The 23,106-nt window shown below is 41.4% G+C and overlaps 1 protein-coding gene across 5 annotated transcripts in view; it reads right to left on the bottom strand.

The window, feature by feature from the left end:
• cabin1 (calcineurin binding protein 1) overlaps nucleotides 1-23,106 on the bottom strand; it is a 513,604-nt gene that overhangs the window by 185,582 nt on the left and 304,916 nt on the right. For all 5 annotated transcript variants that reach the window (XM_088000226.1, XM_088000222.1, XM_088000224.1 and 2 more), the window contains one exon: nucleotides 2,210-2,373. In XM_088000226.1, coding sequence (XP_087856352.1) covers nucleotides 2,210-2,373 — 164 coding nt within the window. The remainder of the gene's footprint in view (nucleotides 1-2,209; nucleotides 2,374-23,106) is intronic.

Genomic DNA, 23,106 nt, shown 5'->3' with positions numbered 1-23,106 from the left:
TGACACTTAGAATTAGAGAGTAGTTTGAGGCATGAATACCAGTAAAATATCTGTTAGAAAAGGTGAAGAAAGCATAGCAGCAATGATTACATAGAGAAAGTTAAAGGTCACAAAAGATAAGTGAAAACTGGCAACTGTGCCATTTCCACAATCCCAACCTTTTTTGTCCATTGTTGAAAATTTACACAAACAGTAATGGAAATTTGAAGAGATATAATTTGCTTGTTAAGGCCCTTAATACAGAAAACGCTGACTGTGAAAAAGCAGATGAGCGAAGGCTGAGAAACCAGCACAATAAATCAGGCTAAATGGACAAACTACCTTCTTGCTGTTTACATAAATTATTAGGTTGGTTAACTACTGCAGGTTAATTCCTAAAACCTTTCTGACCAAATGGTCACTTGTTTCAAGTCACAAAGCTAACCTCAGTGTTCAGTCAGACTCTGCTTGATATCAGGACTCATGTTATAAAGACACCAAAAGAGAACACTGGTGTCAGCCACCTCCACTTCATTCTACAATGTCCCACTTTGGCATCCTACTAGAAAAAATAGCAACAGAGAAAATAGGAGGAGTAGGCCATTTGGCCCTTCAAGCCTGACCCACCCTTCATTATGATCATGGTGGGTCTTCCAACTTAGCAACCCATTCCTGCTTTTCCCCATACCCTTTGGTCCCTTTAGCACCAAGAGCTATATCTACTTCCTTCTTGAAAATGCATAACCACCACCTTCCACAGCAGTGAATTCCACAAGGTCATCACTCTCCAGCTGAAGACATTTCTCCTCATTTCAGTCCTACACCCAGTATCCTTAGAATGTAACCTTTGGTTGTGGACTCCGTTGCCATTTGGAACTTAGTTCCTGCATCTACACTGTCTAGTGCTGTTAGAGTTTTATAGGTTTCTAGGAGATCCCCCTTGTTCTTCTGAACTCTGGTGAATAAAATCCTAATCAATCCAACATCTCATCATATGTCAGTCTTGCCATCCCAGGAATCAGTTTGGTAACCTTTCCTGCACTCCCTCTGTTGCTGTTTGTCACCAAGATCGCCAACTTCCATCTCTAACATCAATCACCTCCACCCTGTCTTTGTGGCTTCGAAACTCGATTATTCCAATGCTCTTCTGGCTGGTCTCTCACTTGCACTGCCCATAACCAAAATCTTGTTGCCCATTCACCTTGCACCCTTTGATTAGTTTTGTTAATTCCCAGTCGAGCATCGCTATGACTTTAAAATTATCAGCAATGTTCTGAACTCCTTCTCAAAATCCGTAACTTTCTCTGTGCAACCATTCAAGATATGTGCTCCTCCAATTTTGACCTTGATTCCCCACTCTCTTTCCTCTATTTTGGTGTCTTATTCTAGACTTCCCTCTGTCAACTTTTTTGCCTCTCTACCCTCCTTTAAGATGTTCCTTAAACCGTACTTTTTTGACCAAGCTTTCAATAGCTTCTGCTAATGTCCCCTGATGTAACTTGTTACTAAATTGTCTTTGATAACTTGTTCCTGCAAAGTACCTGGATACCTAGATATGTTCAAGGTGCTATGCAAATATATAATGTTGATGATAATTTGGATTAAAAGAACAGTATCACAATACTGGTGAAGCGTTTAATAAATACCTGTTCCTTCAAAATCCATTGATTTTAAAAGCTGTAAGAAATGACAGCTTCACCTCAGAATTCAGAAAATAACTTGCACCAAAGAAAATTCAATACATTAACAAAAATTGGAGGGAGGAAGTTTAACCCTCATGTTTACATGAAAATGTTCAAACTGGGGAACTTCATAAGTGTGGTAAAGGCGACAAAAGGAGCAAGAAAGATCATTGAAAAAGGAGAAGAGGAGAGAGGATAAAGCACAAATGGTTAACAATCATACTGAACAAATTCATTGACGTGAAACAAAAATAAACAACATCATCACTTTCTTTTAGTTAACAGAACCAAATATATTAATGGGTAAAAAAACATCATTAAGCATGATAACTAGTTAAATTTCATGCACATCACAGAACACAATTTATTATAAGGTAAACAAAGATGCCTCTCACTATTCCAAAAATTGAAGGCTGAAATGCTGGACAGAGTGATTAGCGTCTGAACTAACACCCTGAGTTATAAAGAGTTTCTGAAACCAAAATCAATTACAAGACCCAAGTCACAAGCAGCTGTTGATTCAGAAAGCTCTGAAACCGCACACTTACTTTCCCTGGTCAGGTGTCCTTTGAAGCATGGAAGATACTCTCAGCAGTGTATTATGGTCCTTCAGCTGTGACAGAACGTCAAGTAAGATAACAATCGAACGGTTCATATGTGAGGCAAAGCTGCCAGGACGGTCAATTTCATCCACAGGAATACGCCAGATTCCCTGCAGAGGGAAGGAATGTAAAGTTTCATTTGCCTGGTTTTCAGGTTTTAAAATGAAGAATTAATGTAAAACAAACATTCAAAGTTCATGATTTCTAAACATTAGGTAAAATTACCACATTTTAAACAGACTAGAGAGGATTCAGCCCTATTTCTTTTATGTAGCATTTCAGAAAAACTGATCAATCCCAGAACAGAATTGATTTCAATGAATTATGATAGAGATTCTAATCTAACCATCTTTTCAATAACTTTTTTCATTCACCCATGGGATGTGGACATCGCTGTCTAGCATCTTATTGCCCTGCCCTTGAGAAAGTAGCGGTGAGCTGCCCTCTTGAACCGCTGCAGTCCAAATGCCGTAGGTTGACCTACAATGTCCTTAGGGAGACAGTTCCATAAGTTTGACCCAGCAGCAGTGAAGGAATAACAATATATTCCCAAGTCAGGATCGTGAGTGGCTTGGAAAGGAGCTTGCAGATGGTGATATTTCCATGCATCTTCTGCCCTTGCCCTACTAGATGGACGTGTAGTAGTGGATTGGGAAGGTACTGTCTAATGATCTTTGGTGAATTTCTGCTGTGTATCTTGTAGATAGCACAGATTTCTTCCACTAACCGTAGGGAGTGGAGGGAATGGATCAAGTGAGCCGCTTTGTCCTGGATGGTGTTGAGCTTCTTGAAAATTGTTGGAGCTGCTCCCATCCAAACAAGTGGGGAAATATGCCATCATACTCCTGACTTGTGCCTTATAGATGGTGGTCAAGCTTTTGGGAGGTGAGTTACTCACCATAGTATCCCTAGCCTCTGACCTGTTCTTATAAATACTAAATGGTCATAACACAAGTTATTTGTGTTATGTGAAACAGGCCATTCAGCCCAACCAGGGTTCACCCTTCACGTTAACAAACAGCTCAAAACACTTTGTTCCCAAATCTTCACTTTTATCCAACCATTTTCATGTCACTCTCTAATCCTTCGAGTAAATTTCACAGTCTCTCAACCATATCTAAAAGGCATTTAGAGTCATAGAAATGTATTGTATGGAAACAGACCCTTCGGTCCAACTTGTCCATGTGGACCAGATACCTTAAATCAATCTAGTCCCATTTGCCAGCACTTAGCCTACATCCCTTGAAATCTTTCTTATTCATACACCCATCCAGATGCCTCTTAAATGTTGTAATTGTACCAGCCTCCACCAGTCCCTCGGCAGCTCATTTCATACACACACCATCCTTTGATGAAAAAGTTGCCCCCAAGGTCCCTTTTAAATCTTTCCTTCTCACCCTAAACCTATCCCCTCTAGTTCCGGACTTCCCCCACCCAGGTGAAAAGACTTTGTCTATTTATCCTATCCATATCCCTCATGATTTTATAAACCTCTATAAGGTCACTCCTCCGCCTCGGAGGCTCCAGGAAAAACAGCACCAGCCTATTCAGCCTCTCCTTTGGCTTAAACCCTCCAAGCCTTGTAAATCTTTTTTGAACCCTTTCAAGTTTTACAAGATCCTTCCTATAGGAAGATCAGAATTGCACGCAATATTCCAAAAGTGGCCTAATCAATGCCATGTACAGCACCTCCCACCTTCTCCTTTATACCTTTTACATTTGTTCTATAATTCCTCAGCAGTCTGGTTCAGCAGACACTCTGTCCCAGCTTCCCAGACTCAACACTTCCATCAAATCACCACCTTCACAACAGCAATTAAAGTCAGCCTTCAAGTGCTCACCTTGCCAGCAAGGCTCAAATTCCACATACAAGTAATAAAAAAACCTGTAACCTATAGTGCCCAACAAAAAGACACCAGTTTTTCCGCTGTATTTTTCCCTCTACATATTAGGCAATATCCTAGTGAATCTATACTGGACACTCAATACATTTCTGATAGAGCCCACACTGCCCATTGAAATGGTTTAGATATAAGCTTTTATCTTGGCTATCACATTCTTGTGACTTTTTTTTAAAAACGAACAGTCACTGCAACTTTAAATGTTGCTGTTCATGTTATGAGCTGTACCAGGATCTCTCAGCTCTTGTTGAGCATTAGGCCCACTTTCCTTCAGGGTATACTTACTCCTAAATAAAAGTGGTTGTGAAGATAAGTCATATCAGACTTGAAACGTTAACTTTGTTTCTCTCATTGCAGATGCTGCCAGACCTGCTGAATTTCTCGACAATTTCTGTTTCTATTTACACTTACTGCTACTTGTTTTAAACCAAAAAACGCTGCCTCACTTGTACTAACATTACATTTTATTTGCTAATTCTTGATCTGTTCTTTCATTTTATTAATGTCTCTCTGCAAACAGACACAGAGCAGACTCATGGCAGCGTCGGAGGCAAGTTTGGGTTCCCAGTGGCTTCTGCATGGACAAGGCTGTCCTAGCACCGATTCATGGCTGCTGTGGCTGAGGCAAGTTTGAGTTCCCACCAGCGCAGATTCATGGAGGTGGTGACGGACGCACGCTTGCACCCAGTACAACACTCAGCATCGATAGTATCATTGGTGAGGTGGGCCCAAAGCGGACACATGGCGGTGATAGAATCGGGTTAGGGCCAGTGCAGTACCTGTCAGCATCAGTGGCATCAGCATTGGTGAGGTCTAGCAATGATTCATAGTGATGTGGGCATCGGTGAAGCTGAGGTGGTGCCGAAGAATGGCAACTTTTATTCCAGTGGCAGCAGCGCAGCGAAGGGGACTTGTGCCTGGCCATCAGGCCCAGGGCAGAGCACTTTACAAGAACGACTATAAAGCTAAACACTTTCTCTATTCTTCTGCCTTCATATTCTATAGTTTGGTTTATTTTTCTGTTTTTAGATGGTGCTGGAGACTGGCAACACTCTACAATACCTTTTAATGTATTTTGTAACAAAATACACCTAACAATAAATAAATCAAACAAAATATTGTCGAAGAATTAACAAAACCTTCTATTTATATACTGTCTAAACCATTAACAGGGTGTTCTCTTAGTCAACAGTCAAATCATATATGAGCACGAGACTGAATCATGTGGAATCTTTACTCATTTCCAAACACTCCAAATCCAGATTTCTACAACCCTATTAATTTCACATCCTCCTTCCTGCTACAGGTCACTTTATTGAGCAAAAGAAAAATCAACAAAGGATCTTTACTACAAGGTGAAACATTTTTAACAAGTTGCCAATTTTCATAGAATTTCTACAGTATAGAAACAGGCCATTTGGCCCAACAAGTCCACATCGATCCTCCAAAGAGTATCTTATCCAGACCCATTCCCCTACTACTCTACACTTCCCGTAACTAATGCACCTAGTCTACACATACCTGAGCACTACGGACAATTTAGCATGGCCAATTCACTTAACCTGCATATCTTTGGATTGTGGAGGAAACTGGAGCACCTGGAGGAAACCCACGCAGACACGGGGAGAATGTGCAAACTCCACAAAGCCCGAGGCTGGAATCGAACCTGGGTCCCTGGTGCTGTGAGGTAGCAATGCTAACCACTGAGCTGCTCAAATTTTCATTAGAGGTATTTTAACTACTTAAAACAGCAAAGCAATTTTCCTAATTGAGAACTTTTCCAGAGGCTGAAATTTGAAACAAGTGCTGTCATCAGATTGTCAATTTGATGGTGTTTGTGTAGGAGAAGGTGGTTGATGTCAATTTTATTGTACTGCTTTGTATATCTAATTACAAATATCTGAAGATAATGCTGGAGATACTCAGCAGCTCTGGCAGATCTGTGGAGAGAAACAGAGATAATGCAGTTCTAATGAACAACCATAGACCTGCCTACAGATGCCACCAGACTTGCTGACTATTTCCATCACTTTTGGTTTTTGTGGCAGATTTCCAGCACCTGTAGTGCATCATTCTCATACAAATACCCAAAAGCATTTTGAAAGTGCATCTGTATTTTCATTTTAAAGCCAATAGGTTGTTTTAACAATTTCATGAACAAATAACCCAAAAAAGTCAGAGTTGGGGATAGTATTGCTGAATAAACTCTGACCTTTTACCCTCATCACCTGGGGGTTAAATCCAGATTCATCTCGTGAACACTGACATTTAACGCCATTTGAAAATAGGAAGCACCCTCTCCCTGTTTCTTGGAACATATTTGTTCGGTAGATACTAAAAGAAAAACGATGCAGAAAAGCCCACTCAAGCATCTTCCAACCGGGTGTTTGGAGAGGCTTCACTTTTCTATGGCAAGGTAAGATGGACATGTTACGGACGCACATGACGAATGATCAATAACAGGAGTGTGAAAACAGGTCGCCAAATGGTAAAACATGCAGGAAATCACCATGAATACATTCAAACAGATTTGGTGAATCACAATCTTCCCAAAGGATATGGGCTCAAGGAGATAAAATAGCTGTACTGAGTTGGGGCTGAACAGCTTTACTCTGCGCCTGATTGAGCTTATTGTGGATGCACTCGTTACTGACAATGGGATGTCAAGAGTTTATTTCCCAGCATTAACAATTTGAAGCGCTCAAAAATTCTGGTTGACTGCATCTATCATAAAAGAAAGAGTCGAGATTGAAAAGTTACTTGAAATGCTGACTATTCTGCTGTACACTTGCATTGGATTCCATATTCAGTTCACATTTTGTGTTTCCTTAGATACTAGGCATGGCTGCAACATCAATCTTCTAAAATAATGGAAGGGAACGGGACGGTGGGCGGCACGGTGGCACAGTGGTTAGCACTGCTGCCTCACAGCGCCTGAGACCTGGGTTCAATTCCTGCCTCAGGCGACTGACTGTGTGGAGTTTGCACATTCTCCCCGTGTCTGCATGGGTTTCCTCCGGATGCTCCGGTTTCCTCCCACAGTCCAAAGATGTGCAGGGTCAGGTGAATTGGCCATGCTAAATTGCCCGTAGTGTTAGGTAAGGGGTAAATGGAGGGGTATGGGTGGGTTTCGCTTCGGCGGGTCGGTGTGGACTTGTTGGGCCGAAGGGCCTGTTTCCACACTGTAATCTAATCTAATATCGGAATACAGGGCTTTGAGAGCGAGAATGTAATTAAACCTGTCAACCCAAGGTACCACTTAAACAATACACTTGTTCTTGGCCAGTGACTGCCAAAATAAATTGAGCCAAAGTTTAACCCAGGGCTGGAATTTCTCCTGAGTTCACAATTCAAACAGGGAACCCTTATCAGTTGTGTACTCACCCATCTCAAGTCCTCCTGTCTCTACAGTGTTGATACCAGCAGAGCAATAACAAAGCATATGAATGCTTAATTTTATTAATGAGGACAGCAAGTACAGAAGCAATGAGGTAATGATAAGCCTATGCAAATCATTAAGCTACAGCTAAAATATTATATCAGGTTTTAGGTGCCCTAGTTTTGGAATGTTGGACAGGGGAAAGGAGACATTTATTCATATGATACAAGGGATGACTGATATTAATTATAAGGAAAATCCAAATGCAAGAATTTTAAAGTCAAGGCAGAGAATAATTATAAGTGCTGATAAACTATGAGGGGTTCTGAAAGAAACTTTCTTACTCCTTATTTTAGCTTTTAAAAGACAAGTCAATAAATATTTTAAAAACAAACAACTTAAAAGAGAACAAGGAAAACATGGGTAATTGGAGCCAAGGGAGTTGGCTCAGAGATCTAGAGTGGATATAGGTGCCAGGAACTGATTTGCTTCTTTCTACACTGTCAGGTTAAACCCATTGAACATGGAGTCTCTTGACTGAATGGACTTGCATGCTTTCCACAGTACAAAACCTCTACAGTTGGGCGTCTGACTCACCCTTTCTATTGGGTCAGTTCAGCAACTGGCTGGCCCCTGAAGAAGTTCCAAGGCAGTGCAAGTTGATCTAAATGACCATGAGTACAGAACTGGATGGTTGAAAAGAGAACAATCAGCAATTAGCAACTCTTGATATCCTGCTGATTTCTGTAACTATGGACTGGCGGAAAAAAGTATGGGAGCAAATTTAACCGAAAGATCAGGATGCAAGATAAACACCAAAGGAATAGATAAGAAAAATATAATTAAGAGATAAAGACAGTTATGAAAGGTAAACTAGGGGGTGGGGCAAAAAAAGGAATGAGGTTACAGAGCATTAAAAATATTTTTAGAATGATAAACTAAAATTAGGAAAAGAAATACACTGCTAAAACTCAAGATCAAACAAGGCAATAATGATGACATGGCTGAATAAAAGGAGTAAGGCTGAAACTAAACATAAAGACGATACAAAACAGCAAGACTGGAGAAATAGGAAGTGGTGAGGAATAAAGTCGAAAACCAATCAAAGAGCAGAGGGGAACTACAAATTAAATTTTCAACAAAATAAATTGAAGCATTCTAGCGATACAAACAACAAAAGGAAAATCAGGATAGCAACTGGAATACACAACATACTTGTAATGACAGTGAAACAACAGAAATATTGAAAATTAGTTTGTTTCATTATTCACCAAGGAAAACCACATGGATATAACATTAAAAGAGATCAACAATGTCAAGATATTGAAGGGGGAAATAACGTACAAAAACAATTCAAACCAGCAGGATACATCCTCAGTTTGGAAACACTGCAACCACACACTGCAAATCGAATAAAGATAGCAGAGAAGGTTTAAACATATAAAGATCCATTTGGAAAGGGAACAGGGCCAGACGATGAAATGCTATTCTTCCATTTAAAATGGGAGATAAACAAGTTCAGGGAATTATAGAACAGTTAACATCAGCAGTTGGAAAGATAATGTAATCCTTATTCAAAGATCAGATAGAATAGTATCAAGAAATCAAAACAAGTAATGAGGTGGCGAAAGCAGGGATTTGAAAAGCAAAGGTCATTCTTGACTAACCTTACTGAATTATTTGAACTAACAAAATGAGCAGATAAAAGGTAGTGCAATACCTCTGTATTTTTTTTAAAAAGGCTTTCAATAAGACAGTACAAAGTAAACACATTGGAATGTGTAGAGTCAGGAGAGAAATAGCCGAATGGAAGCTAGCTGCTTACAAACCAGAAAGAGGATGGGTTCAAAGTATTTATACTGACTGAAAGTGGGAACTGAGGACCAGAAGAACGGGCTGAGACCAGAGTCATTCGCAATTTACAAAAATGATCTGGGTCCTCAAATCCAAGGTACAATTCCAAATTTGTGGATGACATCAAATAGGGAGATGTAGTTGATAGGAAGATGGCAACGAAAAAGAAGACAATGTTAATAACTCACAGAAGATGATTGTAAATGGTAAAATAACTTCAGTTTAGATGAGCTGCAGAGGACTGGTAAAGTGGTTAGATCAGCAAGTATTCCTAACTGCTGACTGACCCTATGTTTGCTTTAACCACAGTGAGTTTGGAGGAGTGTGAGTGACACAATCTGGACAGGCAGGATGATCATACTCATACTTAAATGAGATTGTTTCTGCTAGCAAGTTTTGAGAAGATTTGTCGCTCAGGTTGAGGTTCGGGATGTAAGCTTGCTCACTGAGCTGGAAGGTTCATTTGAATGACCTCACCAACCCAAGGAAACCGAAACACAATTAGAAAGTGGGACATAACACTAGTGCTTCACCTGAGGCTCACGGATGATGTTACCTAGTATGGTGACAAAATGTTTGTAAACAAACCTTCCAGCTCAGCGAGCTAACTTACGTCCATTGTTTCTGCTATTTAAATAGAAAATTACAAACACTGCTGGCTGGCTGAGTTTTACATGCCTCAGGAAACATGCATGCATTTTGACAGCAGTGTTTTTCACAGCAACACTTGTGGGCACCGAGAAGTGAGTTCTGTGGTTCCTTGAGCAAATCCTCTTCAGTTATCAGCCAAATCCCTTCCTCCCTCTCCATCGATGACTCTCCCACTAAACTGTCTCAGACTGCCTGAATGGTTTTTGGCTGTGACCTGCTATTACAGTGTTTCCAGCTCAGCAAGTGTACAGCCCGACAGCTAGGATAAATGAAAACAATTACAATCATGTCCTCCCATTAAATGCAGTAGGAACTCCCCATTCCTGGAATATACAGGTATCCCAGACCTCTCCACAAACATAAGAGTAGGAGAATGCTATTGAGCCCCTTGAACCTATTCATCCTGCCATTCAATGAGATAGGTTAAGTACAAACTTATGTTCTAACTTAAGAAATAAGAACATATTTAATAAAATATAATGAATGAAAATATCTATTAGTCTCATCAATTGCTATTTGTGGAATAGAGTTCCAAACTGCTATTACCTTTTACATAAAAAACATTTTCTAACTTCACTCCTAAAGAGTCTGGAACCAATTTTTGGGCCATACCCCCTAATCCTGGATGCCCAGCAACAAAAACAGTCTCCCCCCATCTACCTTACCACTTTACCTTAATGTCTTTAAAACTTAATTAACTCACTCCTTAACTTTCTAAATTCCAGAGAATACAATCCATCTTTGTATAGTCTCTCTTTGTAATTGAATCCTTCAAGTCCAAACCATCACTCTGCTTTCTGCCTTCACAGATGCTGCCAGACCTGCTGAGTTTCTCCAACACTGTTTTTGTTCCTTTAGTCAATGCAATTAGCTTTGACAGCTATTTGTGACATTTTAATGATCTATGTATCTGGACCCTGAAGTCCCCTCTGACATCTACCATTTTTGGCTAATTACCAAATATATTGTTTTATTAATTTTCGGAATCAAGTGATTGACTTCATATTTGTCAATATCGAAATCCAATTTCCTTAACTTCACCCATTCAATTAATCGACTAATACACCGTTCTAATTTTATAATTCCATCAATACATTGTGCTGTGTTCTCAGTCCCTTGTTTTAAATGCCAGGGCCTAATTATCTAAAAAAAATGGAGCAACAAAGGAATGAAGGGGTACAGATTCATAAATCACAAAGTAAAAATGCAGGCTAATAAGGTCAGAAGAAGTTTTGTTTTCAGATGTTTCATCACGATCAGTGAGCCTCCAGTGAAGCACTGGTGATGTCACCAACCCAAGGAAACCTAAATACATAAATAGAAAGCGGGTCATAACACCAGTGTTTCACCAGAGGCTCACTGGTGATGGTACCTAGTATGGTGATGAATGTCTGAAAATGAACCTTCCAGCTCTGCGAGCAAACTTACATCCAGAACTTCAACCTGAGCTACAAATCTTCTCAAAATTCACTAAGGTGACGAGAAAATTGCTTCATGCACTGGATTTCCTTTTTGGAGGAACAGAATTGTAAAGCTGAGGGTTGTGTTAAATGTGTAAAGAAACTTGGTTGAACCACAATCAAAATACTTTGCCCAATTCTGCTCTCCATATGTATAAGGTTTATACAAGTGGTGTTGGTATACAAGATGCTAAAGTCAATTGACAAGGTAGCCAAAAAGAGGATGTTTTTGCATACGACAAACTAGAATTAGAAGGCAGAGAGTGAGGATTAAAGGGTCCTTCTCAGGATGGAAGCCAGTGACTAGTGGTGTTCCACAAGAGTCAGTGTTGGGACCACAACTTTTCACTTTATTCATTAATGATCTAGATGAAGGAATTGAGGGCATTCTGATGAAGTTTGCAGATGATGTAAAGATAAGGGGAGAGGCAGGCAGTATTGAGGAGGCAGGGAGGCTGCAGAAAGATTTAGATTGGTTAGGAGAGTGGACAAAGAAATGGCAGATGAAATACAATGTGGAAAAGTGTGAGATCATGCACTTTGTTAGGAAGAATAGAGGCATGGACTATTTTCTAAATGAGGAGAAAATTCAGAAATTTGAAGTGCAAAAGAATTGGGAGTCCTAGTCCAGGTTTCTCTTCAGGTAAACTTGCAGGTTGAGTCGGTAGTTCCGAAGGCAAACACAATATTGTCATTCATCTCAAGAGGACGAGAATATAAGAACAGGGATGTACTTGAGGCTTTTCAGGCTCTGTACAGACCACATTTAGAGTAATATGAGCAATTTTGGGCCCCATACTTCAGGAAGGATGCATTGGCCTGGAATGGGTCCACAGGAGATTCACAAGAAAGAATCCAGAAGTGAAAGCTTTAACATTTGAGGAACGTTTGAGAAAGTGACAAAGTTGGTTGACAAAGGAAGAGCTGTAGATGTCATATAAATGAACTTCAGTAAAGTGCTTGATAAGGTTCTCCATGGTAGGCTGATGGAGAAAGTGAAGTCGCATGGGGTCCAGGGCATTCTATCTAGATGGATAGAGAACTGGCTGGGTAGCAGGAGACAGAGTAGTAGTGGAAGAGACTTTCTAAAAATGGAGAACTGTGACCACTGGCGTCCCACAGGGATCCGTGTTGGGACCACTGTTGTTTGTGATATACATCAATGATCTGGAGGCAGGTATGGGTGGTCTGGTTAGCAAGTTTGCAGATGACTCTAAGATTGGTGGAGTAGCAGATAGTGAAGGGGACTGTCAGAGAAGCAGCAGAATACAGATAGATTGGAGAGTTGGGCAGAGAAATGGCAGATGGAGTTCAATCCGGGCAAATGCAAGGTGATGCATTTTGGAAGATCCAGTTCAAGAATGACCTATACGGTAAATGGAAAAACCTTGGGAAATTGATATCCACAGAGATCTGGGTGTTCAGGTCCATTGTATCCTGAAGGTGGTAATACAGGTCGATAGAGTGGTCAAGAAAACATATAGCATGCTTTCCTTCATTAGGCAAAGTTTTAAGAGTTGGCAGGACATATCACAGTTGTATAGGACTTTGGTTCGGCTACATTTGGAATACTGCGTACAATTCTGGTCGCAACATTACCAAGAGGATGTGGATGCTTTGGAGAGGATGCAGAGGAGGTTCACCAGGATGTTGCCTGGTATGGAGGGTGCTAGCTAGGAAGAGAGCTCGAGTAGGTTAAGATTATTTTCGCTAGAAAGGATGAGGTTGAGGGGGGATCCTGATTGAGGTCTACAAAATAATGAGTGGTATAGACAGGGTGGATAGCAAGCAGCTTTTTCTCCAGAGTGGGGGACTCAATTACTAGAGGTCATGAGCTCAAGGTGAGAGGGGAAAAGTTTAAGGGAGATATATGAGGAGAGTTCTTTACACAGAGGTTGGTGGGTGCCTGGAATGTGTTGTCAGCAGAGGTGGTAGAGATGGACACAATAGCATCATTTAGGATGTATCTAGACAGGTAGACGAATGGGCAGGGAGCAGAGGGATACAGGGCCTTCAAAAGTTGACAACAGGTTTAGATAGAGGATCTGGATCAGCACAGGCTTGGAGGGCTGAAGGAACTGTTGCTGTGCTGTAAGTTTCTTGGTTCTTGTTCTTTGACTCTGTGGGATTATACTCAATGGATACAGTGGGGGGATCGGATTGAAACTTACAGAATATTGAATGCCCTGGACAGAGTGGATGTTGGGAAGACATTTCCATTGGCACGAGAGATGAGGACCCAAGGACACAGCCTCAGAAAAAAAAGGAAGACCTTTTAGAATGGAGATAAGGAGAAATGTCTTTAGCCAGGCAGTGGTAAATCTGTGGAATTCATTGCCACAGAGGGCTGTGGAGCCCAGGTCATTGAAGACATTTAAAACAGAGATAGGTAAGATCTTGACTGCCAACTGGATCAAAGGTTACGGGGAGAAAGCAGAAAAATGGGGTTGAAAAACCTATCAGCCATGATTGAATGGTGGAGCAGATTCAGTGGGCCAAATGTCCTAATTTCAGCTCCTGTGTCTTATGGTCTTACAGGTCATAGTTTCAGGATATGAAACAGCAGATTTAAGGAGAATTTGTCTCTCTCAAAAGGGTCATGAATCTGTAGGTATCCCAGAGTCCAGTGGTTGCCGAGTCACTGAATAAATGGGCGGCACAGTGGTTAGCACTGCTGCCTCACAGCACCAGAGACCCGGGTTCAATTCCCACCTCAGGGGACTGACTGTGTGGAGTTTGCATGTTCTCCCCGTGTCTGTGTGGGTTTCCTCCGGGTGCTCCGGTTTCCTCCCACAGTCCAAAGATGTGCAGGGTCAGGTGAATTGGCCATGCTAAATTGCCCGTAGTGTTAGGTAAGGGGTAAACGTATGGGTGGGTTACGCTTCGGCGGGTCGGTGTGGACTTGTTGGGCCGAAGGGCCTGTTTCCACACTGTAATGTAATCTAATCTAATGTAATGTAATCTAATCTAAAATCTGAGGAGGAGATAGGCAGATTTTTAACTAGCAATGAGTTGAAGGGTTATGGAAGTCAGGCAGTAAAATGGAGTTGAAATGGAGATGGGCAGCAAGTGGATCAGTGGTTAGCACTGCTGCCTCACAGCACCAGGGATCCAGGCTCCTTTCCAGTCTTGGGTGATTGTGTGGAGCTTTCACTTTCTCCCCATATTTGTATGGGTTTGCTCTGGTTTCCTCCTACAGTCCAAAGATGTGCAGATTAGGTGGATTGGCCATGCTAAATCACCCATTATGTCCAGGGATGTGCAGGCTAGGTGGGTTAGGCATGTGAAACACGGGGTTACAGGGATAGAGTAGGGAGGTAGGTCTGGGTGGGGTGCTCTTTGGAGTGTTATTGTGGACTTGATGGGCTGTTTCCACACTGTAGGGATTCCATTCTAAGATCAACTACTATCATATTATATAATGGACCAAGCTCAAGGGGCTGAATTGCCTATTCCTGTGCCTAGTTATTGTGTTTTAGATTACAAAATGTATACACACACACTGAAGATGATGAAAAACAAATTAATAAGAATATCAGGAACTGAGAGGTTGAACGGACTGTAGTGGTTTTCTCAAGAAAACTAGTAAGCTGACAGCTGACCTAATATAACAGTGATCTTTTTTATACATTCATGGGCTGTAGGCACTGATTGGGACAGCATTTACAGTTCAACCCTTGGTATCCTGGAGAAGGTGGTGGTCAGCTGCCTTCTCAAACCACTACGTTGACTTACAACATTGCTAGAGAGGGAATTCCAGAGTTTTGACCCAGTGACGGTGAAAGAATGACAATATATTTCAATGTCAGATGGGGAGTGGCTTAGAGGGGAACTTGCAGGTGAGGAGTACCTACGTATCTGAAGCCCTTGTCCTCTAGATATTAGTGGGCTCTTGGGTTTGAAAGTTGTTGTCTTAGGAGCCATGATGACTTTCTGAAGTGCAACGTGTAGATAATACACACTGCTGCACCTGAGTGTTGGTGGTGGAGGGGATGAGTGCTTGTGCCAGTCGAACAGACTGCTTTGTATTGGATTGTGTCAAGCTGCTTGTGTGTTGTTGGAGCCGCACTGATCCAGGCAAGTGGGGAGTATTCCAACACACTCCTGACTTGCACCTTGTAGATGAACAGGCTTTGGGGAGTCAGAAGGGAAGTTACTCACTACAAGATTTCTTGCCTCAGATCTGCTCTTGTAGCCACTACGTTTATATCGGTAATCCAGTTCAGTTTCTGCTCAGCAGTAGCCTCCAGGTATTCAGTGATGGCATCAACATTGAATTGGTGGTAAAGAAGTGGTGGCTAGATTGACTCTTATTAGAAATGGTCATTGCCTGGCATTTGTGTGGCATGAATATTACTTGCCACTTGTCAGCCCAAGCCTGAGTATTGTCCAGATCTTGTTGCATTTGAACACAGACTGCTTCTACAAATGCCGTCGTCCAATGCTGCTAAATATTGTGCAGTCATCAGCAAACATTCCCACATCTGACCTTATGATGGAGCAGCTAAAGATGGTTGAGCCAAGGACACCACCGTGAGGAACTCATGCAGAGATGCCCTGGAGGCGAGACGTCTGATCTCCAACAACCAAAACCATCTTCCTCTGGGCCAGGTACGATTCCTGCCAGTGGAGACATCCCCCTCACTCCTATGGGCTCCAGTTTTGTTAGGACCCCATGACACCACACTCAGTTGAATGTCAAGTGCTGTCACTCTCACCTCTCCTGCGTAATTCAACCCTGTTATCCACGTTTCATCCAAAACTGTAAGGAAGTCAGCTGTTGAGAAGCCCTGGCAGAACTCAAAACTGGGTGTCACAGTGTAGGTTATTGCTGCACATGTGCTGCGTGATAGCATTGTTGATGACAACTCCTATCACTTTACTGAAGACAGAGAGTAGACCGATGGGGCAGTAATTAGCCAGGTGAAATTTGTCCTGCGTTTTATGCACAGGATCTACCTGGGTAATTTTCCACATTGCCGGGTACACACTGGTGTTGTGGGTGTACTGCAGCAGCACAGATGTTACTGCTGAAAGGTTGTTAAGGTCCATAGCTTTTGCACTAACCTGAGCCTCCATTTCTTGAAATCCCATGGAGTGAATCAAATTGACTGACTGACTGATACTGGGGGCCTCAGGAAGAGGCTGAAATGGACCACTTACTCAGCCCTTCTGGCAGAAGATTTTTGCAAATGCTTCAGTCTCACTTTTTGTACTAATGTGTTGGGCTCTTCCATCGTTGATAATGGGGATATTTGTGGTGTCCAATGAAGTGTCTAACTGTCGACCACCGTTGTTTATAACTACATGTAGAAAGACTGTAGAGTTTCGATCTGATCCGTTGGTTGTGGAATCGCTTAGGTCAATCCATCACTTGCTGCATGGCACACACGTAACGTTTTGTAGCATCACCATGTTGACGCCTCATTTTGAGGTCAGCCTGGTGTCCTCTTGGAATGCCCTTCCACAGGAGAAAGTGAGGCCTGCAGATGCTGGAGATCAGAGCTGAAAATGTGTTGCTGGAAAAGCGCAGCAGGTCAGGCAGCATCCAAGGAACAGGAGAATCGACGTTTCAGGCATAAGCTTCCTGAAGAAGGGCTTCCTGAAGAAGGGCTTATGCCCGAAACGTCGATTCTCCTGTTCCTTGGATGCTGCCTGACCTGCTGCGCTTTTCCAGCAACGCCCTTCCACAATTTACATTTAAGCCTTTCAATGGAAAGGTCCTTTTTCTAAATCACTTGGTGATCATGTGACTCTATCTACATGACAACACCCATTATGAAAATGTTACATGAAAACAGTATTTTAATAACATTTTAAAACAAACCAGCTTCTTACTGTAGCTGCTTCTCATCGTGTAGATTATCTAACCCCGCATGCTCTCCTTTTAAGTCTCAGTTCTGCAACCCACAATGTCCCCCCAGATGGCTCCTAGTTTGTATTTCACATTATTTTACAGATCCCAAAATGTCTCCACTATTCTGCAAAACACAAGTTTATGAACCTCTAGGGCAGATATAGAGGGGTTTAAAACTAGGGATGAGGAATTGAAGACAAACATTTTAACCCAGAGAGTGGTGAGGATATGACACTTGATGCGACGAGTATATGCTCAGGCAAATACCAGATGGATTTTAAGGAAAGCGATACAAATACATAAAAGGATTAAGAAATAGAAGGATATTGATAGGATTACATTCTCACGAGAAGCATAAACACCAACACAGAATAATTGGGTCGAGTAACCTGTAGATGATGTAGTTTTGAAATTTCAGATAGTTCTCACCATCTCCAACCCATACAGTCAGAATCTCAAATCAGAATCAAAGCAACAGGTGCAGTGCATTTGAACTTAATTATACTCCTCTGTAACATTAATAAGATCAACTGGATTGATGTGGACAAGAGGCATTTACATTGGTACAAGCTCATCTATCCAGAGTGAACCTACAATCCCATGCACTCATACATGAAAATGCTCGATCACATAATTCTAAATATTTCCCTTAGGTCACCTTGCAGTTTGTGGCTGAAACAATTCAAAGATCTTGCCTTCACTGCCCTAATTTACACAAAGTGATACTGCTCCAAAGCCACGTTATTGAGCTGTGGCTGGGTGTGTCTGCATGGGTGTGGAGACAGTGGGGGATGGGGGACGGGGACAGAGGCTGGGGGCTACTTTGGACTGATGCATATCCCAGCCCAGCAAACCGCCAGGGGTCAGCAAGCCAGGGGTCATTGGAAATATCAAAGGAAGAAAATACAGAACACAGAGCAACCCCCACTCACCCAGGCAAAATACATTAAACAGGAAAACAATCATATTCAACAACTATGAAATAATATATATTATCTTCATGTTAAACTGGATTACAAATATTTGTTGATTGCTTTAGTTCACAGGCAAATGTCACTGTTAAATTTAAAAACTAAACAGAATCACTTGTAGTCCAGTGTCTTGTATACATTTAACCTGGTAAATTCATCAGAAGGGTATCAATACAGCTATTAAACTTGAAATCAGCATTTCTATGCTACTCTGTGGTGAACACACTGTTCATAACAAAGCTTCAAATATATGGAAAGTAACTGTGCAACTCCCTGACAGTACAGTAGGTTTGCCTATAATGTACTACACAGACTGCAGTGGTTCAAGGCTTGATTTGGAGATGCCGGTGTTGGACTGGGGTGTACACAGTTAAAAATCACACAACACCAGGTTATAGACCAACAGGAAGCACTAGCTTTTTGAGTGCTGCTTCTTCATCAGGTGATTGTGAAGAATAAGATTGCAAGACACAGAATTTATAGCAAATTCCGTGTCTTAACAATCTTATTCTTCACAACCACCTGATGAAGGAGCAGCGTTCCGAAAGCTACTGCTTCCAAATAAACCTGTTGGACTATAACCTGGTGTTGTGTGATTTTTAACGTGGTTCAAGGCAGCAGTGCATCACCAGCTTCTCAAGAGCTATAGTGAATCCTATATCCCATAAAAGAATCGGTTCTGGCCCAAATGCAGACATATTGCCAAAGAGAGCTGAGCCTGAGATGATTTATCTATCTTAGTCCAGTGGAGTGGTGTGAGCACTACAAAGCTTCTATTTGTTCTGTTTCATAATTCCTTTGTATCATCGGTCTGATGCTGGTGCAGCACAGTGCTCAATTCAGCACTCATTGTAAACAAAATTTCAGGAAAAAAATCTTCATTCCAGACTTGAACATGTAACTGTGGTTGGTATTCCATACAGTACTGAGGGAATGCTGCAAAGTAACAAGCATCATCTTTCACAAGTTCTTAAGGTGAAGTTGATCCTGTTTGTTCAAGTGGACATAAAAGATTCCCCCAGGTCATTAATTGAAGAGGAGTAATAACCACTTCTCCAAAGAAAAGTCAGACATTTGCTGAGAGCTTGTGAACTGCTGTTTGCCTAATCATTGATTCTCAAACTGGGGTCTGCGCAGACTTTCCAACAGCTTGTGGAATAAGTTACTGTTGCTGCAATGGCGCAGGTCATTATATGCTGTTCATCTCTATTCTGATTTCCTCTGTCCATTCAGATGGTACAACAGAACTCTCCTACCAGGCTATTTGATGTCTGACGTCTGAAGTGACCACTGACGAGCAACCAGTGGGAGGGTACTGGAGCTAAGGCAGCTCAGGAATCTGGTTTCTTGTCCATTTCATGAGATCACAAACAAACAGAGAGATGGGACAGGAAACCTCGGGACACACTGCGAGAATCTCAGGTCAACCTTGTCCAGAGACCTGGAATGATTATCAGGCTGAGCTTCAGTCACTGAATACACAGCTGGGCAATGGCAGAGTTCAAGGAAAAATACCTGAATCCCGCATTACACATGTCACAGTGTCTACATTCTCAACAAAGAATATAAGAAACAGGAGTATGCCATCCAAGAACACAGGAGTTAAGAGCAGGAATAGGTCACACATCTCACAGAGTCTTCTCTACCTTTCAGTACAATCATGGCTCATTGGATTGTGGCCTTAACACCTATTTCAGACTTGAAGATATTCAATGACCTAGCCTCCACTTTCGCTTTGGACAAGAATTACAAAGTTTAATAATTCAGAGGAAATTCCTCGTCATCTTCATCTCCCCATACGAGTCATCAAGTCTAATCCTAGTCGATGAAGAGTAGGGATGTAATGAAATATTTAACAACTGGTTTCTGAGCTGTAGGGTTACCTCACAGTTTACAAGAAGATAAAACTTAAGTTACAGGTCACATCAATGCTCAGGGAAAGCCCCAGACAAACGTTATGCAGATCCCTTCGAACAAGCCATTAATGAACTTCATGCTCAGTAATGTACCTGTGCCAGGAGTTTATACATTGTTAAAATTCAGATAGTTATAGCGATTTGTAATGAGTAATCCAGGAGAAAAGGCATGTTGCAACACCTAAATATCACCAATAACTGATTCCTAAAGGAAACTTAGCGGCTTTTTGGGGTATTAATAAATTATAAATGAATAAATTCAAGTCAGCTTTTTTCCTGGTGAGCTCCCACATTCAAATGCTTAAAATTTCATTTCTACTCTGCTGTGGACTTGGTAACCTTTTACAGTGCACTTGTGTATGACTGAAATGACGAGCAGTCATCAAACAAGACAAGTCATTGTATTTCCCACTGAAGTACTTCACAGGTTAATTTGTTCCTGGAAGCCCATTAGCCACAAATTAAATGGATGCAGGCTCCAGGAAGTCAGTCTGTGCTGCTCGGTGTGATGTTGCCATGTGCATGTCGGGTTGGGAATTGGCTTGGGTGGGGAGGAGGAGGAGGAGGAGGAGAGAAGAAGGAGGAGGAAGGAGAGAGGCAGGCAGACAGACAGACAGACACAGACATAAAGAGTGTGGGGGGGGGCTGGGGATACTGGCTGTGTGCTGTTTGATTGTGGGAGAGATAGGAGGGGAGTGTTGGATTATGCTGTGCTCTGAAATCTCCCTAGGTTAACAGAAAAATTCACCAATGGAAATCCCCTCTCATCATTTGGGGAGATCCCAATTACCAACGGTTTCAATTTTGACACGCTTGCCTGATACCAGTTGAAAGATAAGGAAATTGTTATTAAACCAACCAGGACTTTCTTGTGTGCATTCATCATCATGGTACTCATATGGAAATGCTCTGTAAATAGGACAGTGAAATGCTGAACAACCTAGCACCACACACACACACACAAAACAGCACAGACTGATTTCCCAGAGCCTTCACAAATCTCATTTGCAATTAATGGCTTCCAGGGATAAATTAAACTGTGAAGAACTTCAGTGGGAAATACAATTTTGATGGCTGCTACTCATTTCAAACACAGGCAGGTGCACAGTAAAAAGTTACCATGAAATTCAAGCAGCTTCCCAGAATCTTTCAGACACAAGGGAGATAGGAGGCACATACAACAAAATTAGGCAAGTCTACATTAAAACACTCAAGACTCCGGCATTGGACATTCTGCAATTTCATGGAAAATACCCTCTCAGCAGAAATAAATGCTATATTACTGTAGAGAACTCCATCAGAGGCAGAATTCCCTTAGCAAAGAGCAGTGATCCATGTAGGAAATCTTTCATGATTATGGGTGCAGCTGAAAGGGCAACTTGCCCATCTCTTAAATTGAGTGGCTTGCTAGGCTACTTCAGAGAGCAGTTAATAGTCAACCACATTGCTGCGGGCTTGAAATCAACGCAGGTCAGACTAGGGTAAGGAGGAGAGTTTTCCCTCCCTAAAGGATGTGAATGAACCAGAGAAGATATAAATAATTGATGACAGCATTACACTATGATGGTTGACCATTACAGGGACTAGTTTTACCTAATCTGAATTTTTATTGGTTGAACTTAAATTCCAATGGCCAGGTTGCTTTGAGCCTGGGCCTCTGGATAACTAGTCCAGTGATAGCGTTGTTATACCACCATCTCCCCTCACAGCAACATTGTACTGAAAGGTCTAGCTTTGCACCCCCAGTATAACAAAGAAAGCAACAAATACACAACTTAAATAAAACAAAGAACTGCAGATGCTTGAGATTTGAAACAAAAGTAGAAATTGTTGGTGAATTTCATCAGGTCTGGCAGCATCTGTGGGAAGACAGCAGAGTTAAATGTTTGAAATCTGATGACTTCTTCAGAACTCATTCTTCTAACACTGTAAGTAATCTAGTTCTAAGAGTCACTGGACTCAAAACATTAACTCTGCTTCCCTCACTGAAATGCTGCCAGACCTGCTGAGTTTCTCCATCATTTCCTGTTTTTGGGTCTGAAGTTCTGTTCAGCTTTAAACTCCAGGAATATCGGAAACTCCGGCAAATTTAATCTTAGTGTAGGAATTGTTAAGGTTTGCTTATGAACTGATAGAGTTGTGGTTTCTCAGCAAACTGAGGGATATGGTTAGGAAAGTGGAACAGATCAGACCAAGATCAGGTGAAGATCAGTATTGAATTACTGATGGGTTTTATGGTTTACTCTTGCTCCTGTTTCTTGTGTTTTTTACAGTTAGACCTCAACAACAAAGTCATGCAGGTTAGGTGTGAATGATCACATTTTAAGAGAAGACATTGTCAGCAAATGTGGTTTTTGATTCAACACTGTCTACTCTCCTAAATCTTGGGCAACTCATACTTGAATTTCTGATTAATATTTGTAACACAACCTCATAGTTACACCGTAAACGGACAAGGTGAGACTGTAAAGACAATCTGATTGGGAGAATACACAAGTAACAATACAACAGCAACATGAACCAAATATGATTAGATAGAGGGCTGGACTGATAGGAATTGTTTCTTAAGACAGTGCAGAGCACTTGGACGCCACTTAATATTAGTATATCGATAAGATAATTAGTAACCTGTTTGAGTTGCCTTCATTCTCCAAATAATACAGCAAGCAAGATCTTCAGACAGCAAACATTTTATTAAAAATTAATGGTGAAATAATTAATTCTGCAGAATATTAAAAGATTTTAGACTGAGCAAATTACAGGAACACTGCTGATGTTGGTTTAAACTAATTTGGCAGGGAAATTTGGTGGTACAGTCAGGGGTGATGCACAGACAATGGAGAAGAAAAGCTAA

The sequence above is a fragment of the Chiloscyllium plagiosum genome, unplaced genomic scaffold (genome assembly GCF_037043375.1).
Source record: "Chiloscyllium plagiosum isolate Xiang-an unplaced genomic scaffold, Cpla_swu_hap1 HiC_scaffold_24, whole genome shotgun sequence".
In the NCBI taxonomy this organism is placed as follows: Eukaryota; Metazoa; Chordata; class Chondrichthyes; order Orectolobiformes; family Hemiscylliidae; genus Chiloscyllium; species Chiloscyllium plagiosum.
The sequence above is the reverse complement of the archived record's forward strand: the minus strand, read 5'-3'. Positions and strand labels throughout refer to the sequence as shown.